Here is a 15599-nt window from a genome sequence, read left to right as displayed (position 1 = left end):
AGTCCCCCGGGTAAAAAAATCAATACTGGTTAATAAAACATCAGGTGTGCAGACATAACTAGGTATGACGATTCCGCTGCACAGGGCTGCCTGAATGCACAAGGTGCCAGGCCGATTACTCATCCAGGGCAGACAACAAGGCTGCTGAAAAGAGGATGTCGGGGCCCTGGAAAGGGCAGGGGAAGAGGTAATTCTTGGGGGGTTAATGAGTCTGAATATTTAAACCAAACAGGGCTGTTTCCTCCAAAGCAAAAGAACATTCTACTCAGAAATAGAGGACTCAGAGGGGTGTAATTTCTTCTCCACAGTGACACTCTGACAATATCTGAATAGAAAAATACCACATAATACTAGCTACAAACAATACTCCATTCAGAGGCCACCTATGGTAAAAGAATGAATGGGTTTTAAAAGCTCACTACACCCAAGTACTCGACAGGATTGGCTCTCCTCATAAACACTGTATTTACTTTGTTAGAAAACTAAGGTGGGGGACTTTCCAGGCGGTCCAGTGGTTAAGGCTCCGCGCTTCCAATGAAGGGGGCACGGGTTCAATCCCCGGTCGGGGAACTAAGATCCCACATGCTGCATGGCGCAGCCAAAAGTAAAAAAAAAAAAAAAAAAAGAAAGAAAGAAAGAAAACCAAGAAGGCCAATGCTTTAATACTGGGTCATTCTCTGATATCTCTGTGAAGGCCATTCTTGAACTTCCAATTATATTTTATCAAAGTTTTAAAGGTTCTATACAGAGTACTTTATCCCAAATATTAATTCCTTCCCTTTTTCTTTTCAAAATTACTAGTTTAATTCATTTAATACTTAAGACAGAAAGGAAACGTAAAATAATTATTTTGATTGTATGATTTCAACCTAAAACTATAATTACTTTAGAACATCTTTGAAAAAAAAAAAAAGCAGTGGTTTTTATGACAAGCTACCTTTTGTTTAGGAAAACATTTCATCATTTGGATTAGATAAATTATTGTTGCTCCCTTTTAGAAATAACTTTATGTGCTCTTAAAACAATCAAGTTTGATAAGGCAATCGTATAGTTCTTAAAAATTTAACTACCAAAACTATTAATGAGTCATACTTTCATTTGCTAATACTTTCGACTACTTAAAATACAAGAAAAAAAATGCAGAATTGGCCACAAATCACGAACATAAATATAAATCCTTTAAATATGACCCTCCTTCCAGACATGAAAAGCCTTGTGCTTTTGTAACTATTCAATTTTTTTTCTTTTAACCTGAGAGCACCTAAAATCCAGGATGGGCAAAGAATAAACATAATTTAATTAGCCCCTTTCCTGTTTAAATACAGAAACTTGACTCATTTTATAAACTATCATTTGGGCACTGAATCCTTCTGAACCATCCACTAGCATAACTGCCTTTCCTTTGAACAATTGGACTTTTTGTAAGTAAATAGGTAGAAGAAGCAATAAGCAGTCTTTTGGACACCACGAAAGAAACAAGAAGTAGCACATTGCAAATGTGGTCGGCTGTATAGTAATATCTATGTTTCACCTAGCACTTTACAGCATTCAAAGCATTAGAGCAGGGACTGCCTTCAATTACACATAAGGAAATAAGTTCTGGGAGTTGATGTGACTTCCCCGGAGACAGTCAATGAGTGGCAGAGCTAGGGCCAGAATTAATAGCTAAAATACCCTCAACTGGATCAGAAGCCTAGTAAATAGAAACATGAGCCTCAGATCAAGAGTGCATGTTCTCAAACCTAGTCTGACTACAGTTCCCACCATCAGGCTCCTTGGCCAAGTTGAATTAAGTATGGTGTTAATAAAGTTTGACCTCTGGGGAGGCAAACTTTGTTCTCCTTTTCATCAATTTGGTGGTTTATTCAACACACACACACACACACACACACACACACACAAAGCACCTATGATATGCTTAGACAATAAGCACGTATGACTTAAAAGGATGACGGTAAAATGATGGAGAAGAAATAAAAAACTGATTAAGATTAAATTTTTAGAGTATGCTTTAAAAGTAAGTACGATTGACTCGTGAACAACACAGGTTTGAACTGGGAGGGTCCACTTAGATTTTTTTCAACAGTAGATAGTTGGCCTTTGAACAATCTCGGGGGCGGTTAGGGGCACCCACGCTTCCTGCAGTTGCAAATGTGCATATAACTTTAGTTGGCCCTCTAGATCCACGGTTCCTCCAGATCAGTGGTTCTACAGCCACAAATTCAACCAACCAGGGACCGTGTAGTATTTACTACTGAAAAAAAAATCCGTGTATAAGTGGACCCCATGCAGTTCCAATCCGTGTTGTTCAAGGGTCAACTTTGAAGGAGGAGTGTTAGACAGTAGACACTGAGGCAGATGGGGCAGGCTTGTGGTAAAGACCATTTTAGGCAGCGTGGATACAACTTGCACAAAGGCATGTAGTCACATAAAAAGCAGGACAAAGGTAAAAAATTACAAGTAGTTTTATATGGTGGAAGCATCCAGGGCAGGAGACAGGCAATGAGATTGGCAAGGTTGGTTAACAGGAGACTTCTGAATTTTTTTTTTTTAAAACTTTTCAGACTTCATCTTGCGTGTAATGAGAGCCATTGAAGGGTTTTATTTATTTATTTATTTATTTATTTAATTTTGGCTGCATTGGGTCTTTGTTGCTGCGCGCGGGCTTTCTCTAGTTGCAGCGAGCGGGGGCTACTCTTCGCTGCGGTGCGCAGGCTTCTCATCGCGGTGGCTTCTCTTGTTGCAGAGCACGGGCTCTAGGCACGCGGGCTTCAGTAGTTGTGGTTCACGGGCTCTAGAGCGCAGGCTCAGTAGCTGTGGTGCACGGGCTTAGTTGCTCCGCAGCATGTGGGATCTTCCCGAACTAGGGCTCGAACCTGTGTCCCCTGCATTGGCAGGCGGATTCTTAACCACTGCACCACCAGGGAAGCCCCCCGAGGTTTCTGAATATTTATGGAGAGATGAAAGGTAACAAAGTGAGTGTGTGTTTGGGGTGGGGGGGAGTGTGTCCGAATCATGAAGATACCAGGAAGCCAATACAGAATTCTAGGAAGGGGGAGTACATGATCAGATGTGAATTCCTGGAAGATTATTTCAGTAGAAAGAAGTGTTATAAATGGACTAGGATGAAATCAAATCTGAAAGAAAATAGATTGGTTCACGGTGTGTTCATTAGTTCCAGGGAGAAATGATGAATGCCTGTACTAAAAGGTCTTTGACTCAGGATGGGAGTGGATTCAAGCAGGCAACATGGGGGTAGAAGCCAGGCAGAAGAGATGTTGTGAGTAAGAAGAGTCAGGAGTTGCTGCCAGAGCATCGCACTTGTGGCAGAAAGTGGTCAGATATGGGGCCAATCACACAAGGAGGCAAGATCTCAGAGGACCTTAAACACCACATGAAGGAGCTCAGACTTTTATTTAGTAGATGATGAAAATCAGATCTGGGTAGAAAAATGAGAAGCACACGAGTACAGGCAGGAGAAGATGAGGGCCTTGGCTAGGGCAGGGGTGGTGAGAGAACCACCAGGACTTAGGGAATGACTGGACGGAAGGGGAGAAGGAGTCAGCTTTGGCTTAGGTGATGCCACCAAATGGGGCAGAGAACCCAAAAAAAACAGAGGCAAGGGAAGGAAGGGAAAAGAAGATGAGCTCATTATGGACATGGTGAGTCTCAGGTATAAACAGAACCAAAGGTAGAGCTGTGTAGGAGGCACCTGGATAAATAAGCACGCTATTCTTGGAAGGGTCAGGGTGGAGGTGGCCACAGAAATCATGAAATTTAAATATCAAGAAGAGTACACATTTGGGCTTCCCTGGTGGCGCAGTGGTTAAGAATCCGCCTGCCAGTGCAGGGGACACGAGTTTGAGCCCTGGTCCGGGAAGATCCCACATGCCGCGGAGCAACTAAGCCCGTGCGCCACAACTACTGAGCCTGCGCTCTAGAGCCTGCAAGCCACAACTACTGAAGCCCAGGTGCCTAGAGCCCGTGCTCGGCAACAAGAGAAGCCACCGCAATGAGAAGCCCGCACACCAGAACAAAGAGTAGCCCCCGCTCACCCCAGAGAAAGCCCGCGTGCAGCAACGAAGACCCAACGCAGCCAAAAAAATAAATAAATTTATTTAAAAAAAAAAAAATAAAAGTACACATTTAGAAGACATGTGGCCAATGGACCAAATCTTGGGAAAACCAATATGTAAGGGAAAAGTAGAGGTGAAAGAAACTGAAAGAAAACCAGAAGGGAATAACAGAAGTGATCAAGAAAGTGATAAGAAAATGGTGTCATGATAAGGAAGTTTTAAGGAAGGTGAGATCCACAGTGTCAAAAGCATCGAAATGTCCACAAATTGGTGAATGGACAAAGTGTGTTCTGTCCATACACTGGAATATTATCCAGCAATAAGGAGGAATGAAGTGTTGATACGTGCTCCGTCACAAGTGAACCTCAAAAACATGATAGTAAGTGTAAGAAGCCAGACACAAGAGACCAAACAATGTATGATTCCATGTATATGAAACATCCAAAATAGGCTCATTCATAGAATCAGAAAGTAGATCAGTAGTCACGTGGGGCTAGAATTATGTCTGTTCCATGACATAGCCTGATCGCTAGGAGAGAAGGGAGGAAATGATGGGGGGTGAAGTAAAGAAGTGGACAAAAAGGTCCTTGAGCAGGAGGAAGAACAGCTCCTGTGGGGAAGGATGGGCGTGGATTCAGATGAGCTGGGAAAGGGGTCAGGAATTGAGGCTGATCATGCTTGGTAGTTTCCATTTTCTTAATTAAATAGAAATGACATCGTCCTCAGAGTGAAGGGATCGTGGCTGAAGAGGCGGATTGGGGACCGAAGGAGCTGATGAAGGACAAATAAATATCAGCCCTTTCAGTGACATGTGCACCTCGGCACGCAACGTGTACCAGCACATGGCGGGCGGCTTTGGTCATCTGAGCACTGACTCGGAGCTGAGAGTGTAGCTGGGGGGCACATAAGGGTCAGGGCCATTAGAGAATTGAATCTGCTGGTAAAGTTAACTTAGGATAGTTGACCACTTGACAGAAAGAAAGAGAAAGAATGGATTAGAGATCAGGGCTCCATAAAGTCACAAAACAGGGTTAGTGGGAAGATGAACACAATAGCTTCAAGGAAAAAAGGACAAGAGAGTGTTGCCCAAAAGATCCTCAAGTCCCAGGGACGGACACCCTCCAGAGTGTGGCCTTAAGGGTAGAGAGATGAAACAGGGCCGAAGGAGGGGGTTTCTGGAAAAACAAAACAGACAGCACATATCCTACTGGCATGCTGAGCAAGTGCAGGAATCTGTTTACAATGGAATGAAATTGGCAGTAAAGGGGAACTGGGTGGAGGTAAGGAGGAGGATGAGACAATACTGCTGGTAACAAAGGGATAAAGCCAGGAGATGGATCAGAGCTGGGGGTCTGCCTTTTGTGGAGGTACCAAGGCTCACTCACAGGGCTGATAGGGAAGACAGAGCAATGGGTGAAACTCCCTGGCCTCTGATATTCCAATTATGACCCAGATTGTTTTGATCTAAGAATGGGCTAAGGGTCCTGTATAGTACTTAGCCTGGATTCAGAAAGTTGGTGGGGGGGGGGCTTTGCTATAGCGAAGACCCAGATGTGGAATCTATTCATTCATTCATATAATAGATAAGTAATCATCTGGGGCCTTGCTGCTGATTCCTAAGGCCTCCAATGGAATCTCTTCTACTTTCACGAAAGCAATGAGCTCCACAATCCTTCTCATCTTAACACTTTCCTACTCTACTACTTAAGAGTTGAGGAATTAAGCGCTAGGGTTTCCGAGAACCACTTGCTACAAACCTTTCACATCCATCATCGTCTGAATCCTACTTGATATACCCTTGCAGTGGGTGGTGTGTGTGTGTACAAATACATTTATATAATATCTCTGGTTGTTGTTTTGGTTTTTTGTTGGCGAGAAAGAAGAGAGGAAGAATGGAAAGGAGACACGATTACGGTAAAAAAAAAACAAAAAACCACCATGCAAAGCACCCAGACTCCAAAGTATCAACAAACTTACCACAGAAACAACTCACAGCAGAATCCTCTACATGGGCCACCTTACCTTGTCGTGGACTGTCATACAGCTAGCGGCATCCTTCTGAAGGATTTCAGTTACCCCATTGGAGAGCCTTTCATACTTCAGTTTGGGCTCCTCTTCACTCTCTTCTTCCTGCACAGAGAGCAGAGAAAATGACAGCCCTCAAGGACTTATTTGAAAGAGTCAAAGACTCAAAACACACATTGTAAGGGGGAACCAGAGATGGTTCCCTCAATGACTGTCAGCAACCCAACTACAGCTAAAGGTTAAGATCCTCATGTTTCATTTTTCCAACTGGTCTATCAACTGCTACAACTTCAATGGCAGAATAAATTCAAAAGCTGGAAAGGGGACTATATATACTCACTGTTGACAACAGTCAACTTTGGCATATTAAATACAATACTGTCTGTCCGACAATGCAGACAAAAGTCAATAAATAGCGTATGGGCAAAATACTTGTCAGTGTGCCCTCATGGACATAAAACACAGCAGTGAGATAGGAATATAATAAACCTCTAAAAGACATGAATTTTGCATTTCAAGATTACAAGTATTTTTGTCAGATTTGAGTATATCTCTGTTAATTAGAAAAATATAATTATAAAAATTAAATCAAAGTGAAAGAAAATTAGAAATTTTATATAAAACAAAGTATATATTACTCTTCAGAAAAAATATTTTAATATTTATTTTAAATAACTGGTAAACCATAAACAGTCATTATTTATTTAGTTTATGTTAGAATATTCACTGTTGACTCTCACTGTTATGTTAGAATATTCACTGTTGACTCTTAATCATTTTATATGTATTCAATATTATCACTAACTTCATATGTTCAATTTCACTGTTGATACAGCATCATAAGACATCCTTAATCCTCAGAGTTACAAAATAAAGTTAGGAATCTACATTGACTATAATGGCCACGAATTAATAAATCAAGGATAGTTATAAAAATTATTACAATGATTCAGAAAAATATTCCATTTTACTTCATCAGTATGTAATGAGAAACAAGAAAATATGCATATACCAACACCTATGATTGGATAAAGCTGGCCAAAAGAGAAGTTCACAAAAATAATCTAATCACTGACATTTCCTTCAAAAATAATTGTGTAGCCCTCACCTTCCAGCTAACATTTGGGTAGTTTGAGGCACATCAATGTTCTCACCCAGAATAACTAGGAAGGCTTAATGAACTATAGAGCAAGCAACATCACTCTAAGGCATCAATTAAAGGGCTGCTGAGGCAACCTGAACTAGAAGAGTCAGGATTCCAAGATGGTGGACAAACCATGGAGAGGTGAGCTGGCATTCTACAGCCATTCTTCATGGAGGCATTTATCAACAAGAGGCTGAGAATCTCTGCCTGGAAAGATGGCCACTCCTGGGAGGATGGAAAACAGCAAGCCTTCTGGTACTTGTGGGGACTGGAGACCTGACGGGCTAAGACCCCAGTGGAAGACAGAGGCAAAGAAGTGAGTTTGTTACACAACCACTTTTCCCCAAAGGACAACTGCGAATTTCCAAAGCTACATAAGGTATGAGACAAAAAAGCTAAACAGAAAGCCTCAAAAATGCAAACTCGCTGCCTTGATGTGTTGGAAAGAGAAAAATTAGAGTTCAGGAGCCATCGGAAAATGAGATCCTGGTGAATACCACAGGCTCTCATTTGGGACTCCTGGTCCCCAGGGGATAAGCACAATAGCTTCCCCAAACGTCTGTCTAACTTCGACTCAGTTCAATCCCTGACTGGAGTAAGGTACATAACCCTCAACCCATCTGTCCAGTAAAGGAAAGGTTGACTCCTTGGAAAAAGAATACTATGGGGACTTCTACAATTCTTCACTTACAATTCCAAGAATTCAATAAAAAATTACCAGGTGCACCACAAGACTGGACCAAATGACTGAAAATCAAGGAGAAAAAAATATTGTAAAAACAGACCCATGGGTGACCTACTAACTGGAGTTAGCAGAAAAGGACTTTAATATAACTATAGCTAGTATGTTCTGGAAGGAAGGAAGGGAGCGAGGGAGGGAGGAAAAGATGAATAAGACAGATGAAAAGGGAGATTTTCAACAGAGAACTGTAATCTGTAAAAAAGAATCAAATGAAAATTTTAGAACTGAAATTAAGAACGCAATAGAGGAGAGGAACCAAGATGGCGGAGTAGAAGGATGTGCTCTCACTCCCTCTTGCGAGAACACCAGAATCACAACTAGCTGCTGGACAATCATCGACAGGAAGACACTGGAACGCACCAAGAAAGATACCCCACATCCAAAGACAAAGGAGAAGCCACAATGAGACGGTAGAGGGGCGCAATCAGAGTAAAATCAAATCCCATAACTGCTGGGTGGGTGACTCACAGACTGGAGAACACTTATACCACAGAAGTCCACCCACTGGAGTGAAGGTTCTGAGCCCCACGTCAGGCCTCCCAACCTGGGGGTCCGGCAACGGGAGGAGGAATTCATAGAGAATCAGACTTTGAAGGCTAGTGGGAATTGATTGCAGGACTGGGGGAAAAAGAGACCCCACTCTTGGAGGGCGCACACAAAATAGTGTGCACATCGGGACCCAGGGGAAGGAGCAGTGACCTCGGGGGAGACTGAACCACACCTACCTGCTAGTGTTGGAAGGTCTCCTGCAGAGGCGGGGGGTGGCTCTGTTTCACCGTGGGGACAAGGACACTGGCAGCAGAAGTTCTGGGAAGTACTCCTTGGCGTGAGCCCTCCCAGAGTCTGTTATTAGCCCCACCAAAGAGCCCAGGTAGGCTCCAGTGTTGGGTTGCCTCAGGCCAAACAACCAACAGGGAGGGAACCCAGCCCCACCCATCAACAGTCAAGTGGATTAAAGTTTTACTGAGCTCTGACCATCACAGCAACAGTCAGCTCTACCCACCACCAGAGCCTCCCATCAAGCCTCTTAGATAGCCTCAACCACCAGAGGGCAGACAGCAGAAGCAAGAAAAACTATAATCTGCAGCCTGTGGAACAAAAACCACATTCACAGAAGGACAGACAAGATGAAAAGGCAGAGGGCTATATACCAGATGAAGGAACAAGATAAAACCCCAGAAAAACAACTAAATGAAGTGGAGCTAGGCAACCTTCCAGAAAAAGAATTCAGAATAATGATGGTGAAGATGATACAGGACCTCGGAATAAGAATGGAGGCAAAGATCGAGAAGATGCAAGAAATGTTTAACAAAGACCTAGAAGAATTAAAGAACAAACAAACAGAGATGAACAATACAATAACTGAAATGAAAACTATACTAGAAGGAATCAGTAGCAGAATAACTGAGGCAGAAGAGTGGACAAGTGACCTGGAAGACAGAATGGTGGAATTTACTGCTGCGGAACAGAATAAAGAAAAAAGAATGAAAAGAAATGAAGACAGCCTAAGAGACCTCTGGGACAACATTAAATGCAACAACATTCGCATTATAGGGGTCCCAGAAGGAGAAGAGAGAGAGAAAGGACCCGAGAAAATATTTGAAGAGATTATAGTCAAAAACTTCCCTAACAAGGGAAAGGAAATAGCCACTCAAGTCCAGGAAGCGTAGCGAATCCCATACAGGATAAACCCAAGGAGAAACATGTCGAGACACATAGTAATCAAATTGGCAAAAATTAAAGACAAAGAAAAATTATTGAAAGCAGCAAGGGGAAAATGACAAATAACATACAAGGGAACTCCCATAAGGTTAACAGCTGATTTCTCAGCAGAAACTCTACAAGCCAGAAGGGAGTGGCACAATATATTTAAAGTGATGAAAGGGAAGAACCTACAACCAAGATTACTCTACCCGGCAAGGATCTCATTCAGATTTGATGGAGAAATCAAAAGCTTTATAGACAAGCAAAAGCTAAGAGAATTCAGCACCACCAAACCAGCTCTACAACACATGCTAAAGGAACTTCTCTAAGTGGGAAACACAAGAGAAGAAAAGGACCTACAAAAACAAACACAAAACAATTAAGAAAATGGTCATAGGAACATACATACAGATAATTACCTTAAATGTGAATGGATTAAATGCTCCAACCAAAAGACACAGGCTTGCTGAATGGATACAAACACAAGACCCATATATATGCTGTCTACAAGAGACCCACTTCAGACCTAGGGACACATACAGACTGAAAGTGAGGGGATGGAAAAAGATATTCCATGCAAATGGAAATCAAAAGAAAGCTGGAGTAGCTATACTCATATCAGATAAAATAGACTTTAAAATAAAGAATGTTACCAGAGACAAGGAAGGACACTACATAATGATCAAGGGATCAATCCAAGAAGAAGATATAACAATTATAAATATATATGCACCCAACATAGGAGCACCTCAATACATAAGGCAACTGCTAACAGCTATAAAAGAGGAAATCGACAGTAACACAATAATAGTGGGGGACTTTAACATCTCACTTACACCAATGGACAGATCATCCAAAATGAAAATAAATAAGGAAACACAAGCTTTAAATGACACAATAGACCAGATAGATTTAATTGATATTTATAGGACATTCCATCCAAAAACAGCAGATTACACTTTCTTCTCAAGTGCGCACAGAACATTCTCCAGGAGAGATCACATCTTGGGTCACAAATCAAGCCTCAGTAAATTTAAGAAAACTGAAATCATATCAAGCATCTTTTCTGACCACAATGCTATGAGATTAGAAATGAATTACAGGGGAAAAAAAAGTAAAAAACACAAACACATGGAGGCTAAACAATACGTTACTAAATAACCAAGAGATCACTGAAGAAATCAAAGAGGAAATCAAAAAATACCTAGAGACAAATGACAATGAAAACACGACGACCCAAAACCTATGGGGTGCAGCAAAAGCAGTTCTAAGAGGGAAGTTTATAGTTATACAAGCCTCCCTAAAGAAACAAGAAAAATCTCAAGTAAACAATCTAACCTTACACCTAAAGGAACTAGAGAAAGAAGAACAAACAAAACCCAAAGTTAGCAGAAGGAAAGAACTCATAAAGATCAGAGCATAAATAAATGAAATAGAAACAAAGAAAACAATAGCAAAGATCAATAAAACTAAAAGTTGGTTCTTTGAGAAGATAAACAAAATTGATAAGCCATTAGCCAGACTCATCAAGAAAAAGAGGGAGAGGACTCAAATCAATAAAATTAGAAATGAAAAAGGAGAAGTTACAACAGACACCGCAGAAATACAAAGCATCCTAAGAGACTATGACAAGCAACTCTATGCCAATAAAATGGACAACCTGGAAGAAATGGACAAATTCTTAGAAAGGTATAACCTTCCAAGACTGAACCAGGAAGAAACAGAAAATATGAACAGACCAATCACAAGTAATGAAATTGAAACTGTGATTAAAAATCTTCCAACAAACAAAAGTCCAGGACCAGATGGCTTCACAGGTGAATTCTATCAAACATTTAGAGAAGAGCTAACACCCATCCTTCTCAAACTCTTCCAAAAAATTGCAGAGGAAGGAACACTCCCAAACTCATTCTATGAGGCCACCATCACCCAGATACCAAAACCAGACAGAGATACTACAAAAAAAGAAAATTACAGACCAATATCACTGATGAATATAGATGCAAAAATCCTCCACAAAATACTAGCAAACAGAATCCAACAACACATTAAAAGGATCATACATCACGATCAAGTGGGATTTATCCCAGGGATGCAAGGATTCTTCAATATACGCAAAATCAATCAATGTGATACACCATATTAACAAATTGAAGAATAAAAACCATATGATCATCTCAATAGATGCAGAAAAAGCTTTTGACAAAATTCAACACCCATTTATGATAAAAACTCTCCAGAAAGTGGGCATAGAGGGAACCTACCTCAACATAATAAAGTCCATATACGACAAACCCATGGCAAACATCATTCTCAATGGTGAAAAACTGGAAGCATTTCCTCTAAGATCAGGAACGAGACAAGGATGTCCACTCTCACCACTATTATTCAACATAGTTTTGGAAGTCCTAGCCACGGCAATCAGAGAAGAAAAAGAAATAAAAGGAATACAGATTGGAAAAGAAGAAGTAAAACTGTCACTGTTTGCAGATGACATGATATTATACATAGGGAATCCTAAAGATGCCACCAGAAAACTACTAGAGCTAATCAATGAATTTGGTAAAGTTGCAGGATACAAAATTAATGCACAGAAATCTCTTGCATTCCTATACACTAATGATGAAAAATCTGAAAGAGAAATTATGGAAACACTCCCATTTACCATTGCAACAAAAAGAATAAAATACCTAGGAATAAACCTACCTAGGGAGACAAAAGACCTGTATGCAGAAAACTATAAGACACTGATGAAAGAAATTAAAGATGATACCAACAGGTGGAGAGATATACCATGTTCTTGGATTGGAAGAATCAATATTGTGAAAATGACTATACTACCCAAAGCAATCTACAGATTCAGTGCAATCCCTATCAAATTACCAATGGCATTTTTTACAGAACTAGAACAAATCATCTTAAAATTTGTATGGAGACACAAAAGACCCCGAATAGCCAAAGCAGTCTTGAGGGAAAAAAACGGAGCTGGAGGAATCAGACTCCCTGACTTCAGACTATACTACAAAGCTACAGTAATCAAGACAATATGGTACTGGCACAAAAACAGAAACATAGATCAACGGAACAAGATAGAAAGCCCAGAGATAAACCCACGCACCTATGGTCAACTAATCTATGACAAAGGAGGCAAGGATATACAATGGAGAAAAAACAGTCTCTTCAATAAGTGGTGCTGGGAAAACTGGACAGCTACATGTAAAAGAATGAAATTGGAACACTCCCTAACACCATACACAAAAATAAACTCAAAATGGATTAGAGACCTAAATGTAAGACCGGACACTATAAAACTCTTAGAGGAAAACATAGGAAGAACACTCTTTGACATAAATCACAGCAAGATCTTTTTTGATCCACCTCCTAGAGTAATGGAAATAAAAACAAAAATAAACAAATGGGACCTAATGAAACTTCAAAGCTTTTGCACAGCAAAGGAAACCATAAACAAGACGAAAAGACAACCCTCAGAATGGGAGAAAATATATGCAAACGAATCAACAGACAAAGGATTAATCTCCAAAATATATAAACAGCTCATTCAGCTCAATATTAAAGAAACAAACAACCCAATCCAAAAATGGGCAGAAGACCTAAATAGACATTTCTCCAAAGAAGACATACAGAGGGCCAAGAAGCACATGAAAAGATGCTCAACATCACTAATTATTAGAGAAATGCAAATCGAAACTACAATGAGGTATCACCTCATACCAGTTAGAATGGGCATCATCAGAAAATCTACAAACAAGAAATGCTGGAGAGGGTGTGGAGAAAAGGGAACCCTCTTGCACTATTGGTGGGAATGTAAATTGATACAGCCACTATGGAGAACAGTATGGAGGTTCCTTAAAAAACTAAAAATAGATTTACCATATGATCCAGCAATCCCACTACTGGGCGTATACCCAGAGAAAACCATAATTCAAAAAGACACATGCACCCCAATGTTCATTGCAGCACTATTTACAATAGCCAGGACATGGAAGCAACCTAAATGCCCATCGACAGACGAATGGATAAAGAAGTTGTGATACATATATACAATGGAATATTACTCAGCCATAAAAAGGAACGAAATTGAGTCATTTGTTGAGATGTGGATGGATTTAGAGACTGTCATACAGAGTGAAGTAAGTCAGAAAGAGAAAAACAAATATCGTATATTAACGCATATATGTGGAAACTAGAAAAATGGTACAGATGAGCTGGTTTGCAGGGCAGAAGTTGAGACACAGATGTAGAGAACAGACATATGGACACCAAGGGGGGAAAACTGCGGTGGGGTGGGGATGGTGGTGTGCTGAATTGGGCGATTGGGATTGACATGTATACACTGATGTGTATAAAATTGATGACTAATAAGAACCTGCAGTATAAACAAACAAACAAACAAAACAACTAATACTAAACTTTCATTGGGTTATTTGTATGGAAATATGTTAATATAAATGTTTCAGACATTACGTGAAATTTCTAAAAATCTTATATGTTCTGGTATAATGTTATAAGTCATAATTCTAGTTATTACTTTAAAATGTATATCTCAGAAATAACTAAATTTCCTTGTCAACTGCACTATTATGAACTTTCATCAAATATTTAACTGTGGTCATTTTTAAGTCTTTTGTCATTTACAGACAGTTCTGGGTGTACTCTGATGCTTTTGCAAATATGTTCCTATAAAAGGGTTTCATCTTCAAGGAATTCATAGAAAAGACTCTGACAAGTACAGGTTTCTGGTAACTGTACTGCTGAACTGAATGAATAAGCATTTTCAGAACTCTAATGAAAAACTGATGAACTCATAAAAGTGCTAACAAAAGATCAAGATAAAAAAAATTAATTACATGGGACTGAGTGAACTGATGAGGATGATTATAATTTTTGTGACTTTCTGTTTGAATTTAAAAAAAAAAAAATCCCACAAGGACTCAGAGCCAAAGAATATACAAATCAATTTTCACTGCAAAGTAAAGGAGCTGTTACAGTGGAGGATTACTGGACTGAATGTCAATATTATGACATAGTGTGAGTGTGTTTCGTGTTTGGTAATTGCAATCATTGTTGCTTTTGTTGTGGTCATCCATTTACAATGGTTGGTGTCAGTCTATTTATCTCTTGTAAAAATAAAATACAGTGTGTGTGTGTGAAAAAAAAAAGAATGCCATATTTGGGGGGGGATTAGGATATAAAAAAAAAAAATGCTGTGATAATCTCTAAAGGAAAAGAATCTGAAAAAATATAATGGAATCACTTTGCTATATACCTGAAACTAAAACAATATTGTAAATCAACTATATTTCAATAAAAAAAAATACATGCCAAAAAAAAAAAAAAAAAAGAACGCAATAGATGGCTCAACAGAAGATTAGCAAAGCAGAAGACAGGATTAGTGAGATGGAAAACAGGTCAAAAGATAGCCAAAGGGGGGACTTCCCTAGTGGTCCAGTGGGTAAGACTCTGTGCTCCCAATGCAGGGGGCCCAGGTTCGATCCCTGGTCAGGGAACTAGATCCCACACACATGCCGCAACTAAGAAGTCCACATGCCACAACTATGAGCCCACATGCCGCAACTAAGACCCAGCACAGACAAAATAAATAGATAAATAAATATTAAAAAAAAAAAGATATCCAAAGGGAAGGCCAGAGAAGGAAAACGGATGGAAAATACAGAAAAATTATATGTGATATGTGGAACACAGTGAAAAGGGCTAACATACTTTTCAACACAACCCCACAAGGATAAAGAAAATGGGAAAATGGGAGGGAGAAAAGACAGGAACAACATTTACAGAGGGAACAACTGAGAATTTTCAAAACTGATAGACATCAACGCACAAGTTCAAGAAGCTCTGCAAACCCAAGCAAGAAATATGAAGAAAATCA

The 15599-nt window shown here is 40.0% G+C and overlaps 1 protein-coding gene across 1 annotated transcript in view; it reads right to left on the bottom strand.

Annotated features, from left to right (window-relative positions):
- Positions 1 to 15599, bottom strand: part of VPS41 (VPS41 subunit of HOPS complex) — a 187689-nt gene that overhangs the window by 136403 nt on the left and 35687 nt on the right. The window contains exon 3 of the mRNA XM_061198413.1: positions 6099 to 6206. Within this exon, the coding sequence (XP_061054396.1) occupies positions 6099 to 6206 (108 nt within the window). The remainder of the gene's footprint in view (positions 1 to 6098; positions 6207 to 15599) is intronic.

This window comes from Eubalaena glacialis, chromosome 8, assembly GCF_028564815.1.
Source record: "Eubalaena glacialis isolate mEubGla1 chromosome 8, mEubGla1.1.hap2.+ XY, whole genome shotgun sequence".
NCBI lineage: Eukaryota > Metazoa > Chordata > Mammalia > Artiodactyla > Balaenidae > Eubalaena > Eubalaena glacialis.
The sequence above is the reverse complement of the archived record's forward strand: the minus strand, read 5'-3'. Positions and strand labels throughout refer to the sequence as shown.